We start from the raw sequence: 2,561 nt of genomic DNA, 5'->3' as shown, positions 1-2,561 counted from the left end.
AACTCAAGTAAAGATGTGTTTCTCTTAACTGGTGGAAATGGTTTCTTTGTGAACTTTGATTTTACACATGTTTCACATTTTTCAAAATCTTTTGAGTCATATTTTAACATACCTTTAGTTTGCATTTTTTCAATGTTTTGAACATTAGTGTGAGCTAAACGTTTATGCCATAAAGAAATTGAACAAACAATATAACCAGAAAAGTTCACTTCATTCACATTAGCAACCAATCCATCAATTACATCATTACCAACACTCGACACCCTAGCAACACTAGAAACACCACACTCAACACTAGGACCACTCACATTACCCTCATCACTAAGACACAAGCGATACATTCCCGAAGTATTGTTCGCCCTCCCAACATGTCTTCTGCCTTTAGTGATCACAATTTTGCCTCTCTCAAGCACCATCTTGAACCCAGCCTTGTCAAACTTGTCTGCAGAAACCAAACCCTTCGAGATGGTAGGAACATGAAGAACATCTCGAAGAGTCACCCATTCACCACGCGTGAACTTCAACCGAACATCACCCTTTCCTAGAACTTCAGCTCTGTGGCCGTTAGCACAGATGACAACCGTCCCTTGTGGCATGGGGTGGTAGGTGCTAAAGCTTTCTCGATGCCCACAAACATGCACAGTGGCTCCAGTGTCCACGAACCAACCTCGAGCACAGATTGCTCGAGTAAGAGAGGAGATCATGAAAATCTCTCCAAGGTTCACACTGGCCACCATGTCAGTCACCTTCTCGACTGCGTGTGCAACCGGTACTGATTTGCGATCTTTGCATAGTGCCCAATCTCTCCGCAGACGTGGCAAGGACCGGCTCTTTTTGGCTTTGAGTTAGGATTCTGATGACCCGGTTTCTTGAATTTTTGTTTCTTGGGTCCAAAGTTCTTCTTGTTCTGACCCCCATATTTGCCTTTGTGGCTAGAACTCCCAGCTGACACTTGATGCACACTTTGTCCAACTTTACCTTTCTTGTCCCTGATGCGAGTTTCCTCCTTAATGCGGAGGTGTTTCATCAGATCATCCAAGGAGTAGTCCTCAGACTTGTGCATCATTCTCTTAGAGAAATCTTTCCACGAGGGTGGCAGTTTTGCAATGATCGCACCAACCTGAAAGAGTTCTGGAAGAGAGATGGTGAGTGCGTTCAACTTGTTGACCATGACTTGGAGTTCATGCACTTGCTCCATAATCGATTTGTCATCAACCATTTGAAACTCAAGGTACTTGGACACATGGTACTTGTTAGTACCTTCCTCATGTGCCTTGTACTTAAGTTCCAACGCATTCCATAGCTCTTTTGGATCTTTGACCGGCGAGTAAAGATCATAGAGCCGATCAGATAGGGAATTCTTGATGTGACCCACACACAATTCCTCGGATTCTCTATGCAGAATCCTTTTCTTTTTGAGTTCTGCAATGACCGTTGGGTCCACAGATTCCCCTTCCTTGGGAATTGGATTATCTGGAATTGGTGGCAGTTTTGGGTCCAACACAAAGGAGAGCTTCGAGACATGAAGCATGAACTTGACCTTTTCGGCCCATCGAGTGTAGTTTTGACCATCGAATTAGTCAAGTTTGGCAAACTCTTGGTTCATGAAGTGGAGGCTAGCAGTAGTGTCCATTAGTCTGTTGATTTATCATAATAAAAACCTTTAAGAGTGTTGTATATCAAATCAAAAGACACGCAAGGAAACCGACAAATAATATTGTGAATTATATGTCGATTAGTTGCGAATAATAAATTCAATTATTATTATTAAATTTACCAAGTTTCGTCTGAAACCATATCTATCCTTCTTGATTAGATCTTATTATAAGAAAGGTAGAAGAAGACTGTCCTGTTATTGGATGAATTAAACACAAGACAGAAAAGTAAAACCGACCTGTTGATTGCTGACTTGATCTTGAAGCAACTGCACGGATCAGATTCCTGTCCTTAAAGGTTTTTACTTCGCTTGTATTGGCTGTAAGCAACAGAGTAAAACCCCAGGATTTAATGCAGCTAGATCGATATTCCAACAGCACTGGAAATCGACAAACACAAAGCGACTACTCGGAAACTAGAAGAAAAAAACGCAGTGAGAGGGAGAGAGCTTTCAGATTTCGTGTGTGTTCTGAATGGCTCCTAGGGGGCTATATTTATAGGTATCGAAACCCTAGAAGGCATAAACCGGGCCCCAGAAACCCTACTCACGAAAAATAGAAGCTCCTCAGCTCCCAGCGACCGATGCGTCGTGCGAAGTGCAAAGTGCGCCTAAATCGCGCCATTTCGCACACTCGCGGCATTGGCTAGTGCTAGGCTAGGCTAGGCGCGCGCGGGCTTGGCCCATTCCTTTGATCCACTAAAGCCTTTGAAGGTTTACCAAGGGAATAGGCTTATAAACCCTCAAAAGTTTCTTCTCCCCACCAATGTGGGATACAAAGGAAATTGCCAACTTGCAATTCCTTTATATATATAAAGTTCCAACAGACATGTCCTGGGGTCGAATTCGAAGTTTTTTACTTTTTTATGCTTTACCAGTACAAGAACATATGATATAATACTATTGT

At 42.6% G+C, this 2,561-nt stretch overlaps 1 protein-coding gene across 1 annotated transcript; it reads right to left on the bottom strand.

Annotated features, from left to right (window-relative positions):
* Window positions 1-742: 742 nt before the first annotated feature.
* On the bottom strand, window positions 743-1,531 carry LOC128132793 (uncharacterized). The gene has a single exon (XM_052769760.1). The coding sequence runs from the start codon at window positions 1,529-1,531 to the stop codon at window positions 743-745; it is 789 nt and encodes a 262-aa protein (XP_052625720.1).
* Between the last annotated feature and the right edge of the window lie 1,030 nt (window positions 1,532-2,561).

The sequence above is a fragment of the Lactuca sativa genome, chromosome 3, assembly GCF_002870075.4.
Source record: "Lactuca sativa cultivar Salinas chromosome 3, Lsat_Salinas_v11, whole genome shotgun sequence".
Classification (NCBI taxonomy): Eukaryota; Viridiplantae; Streptophyta; class Magnoliopsida; order Asterales; family Asteraceae; genus Lactuca; species Lactuca sativa.
This window is presented reverse-complemented; position numbering and strand designations above follow the sequence as displayed.

Excerpts from the sequence above, each read along its gene's own strand:
- LOC128132793 (XM_052769760.1), bottom strand. The coding sequence starts at position 1,531 with ATGCTTCATGTCTCGAAGCTCTCCTTTGTGTTGGACCCAAAACTGCCA.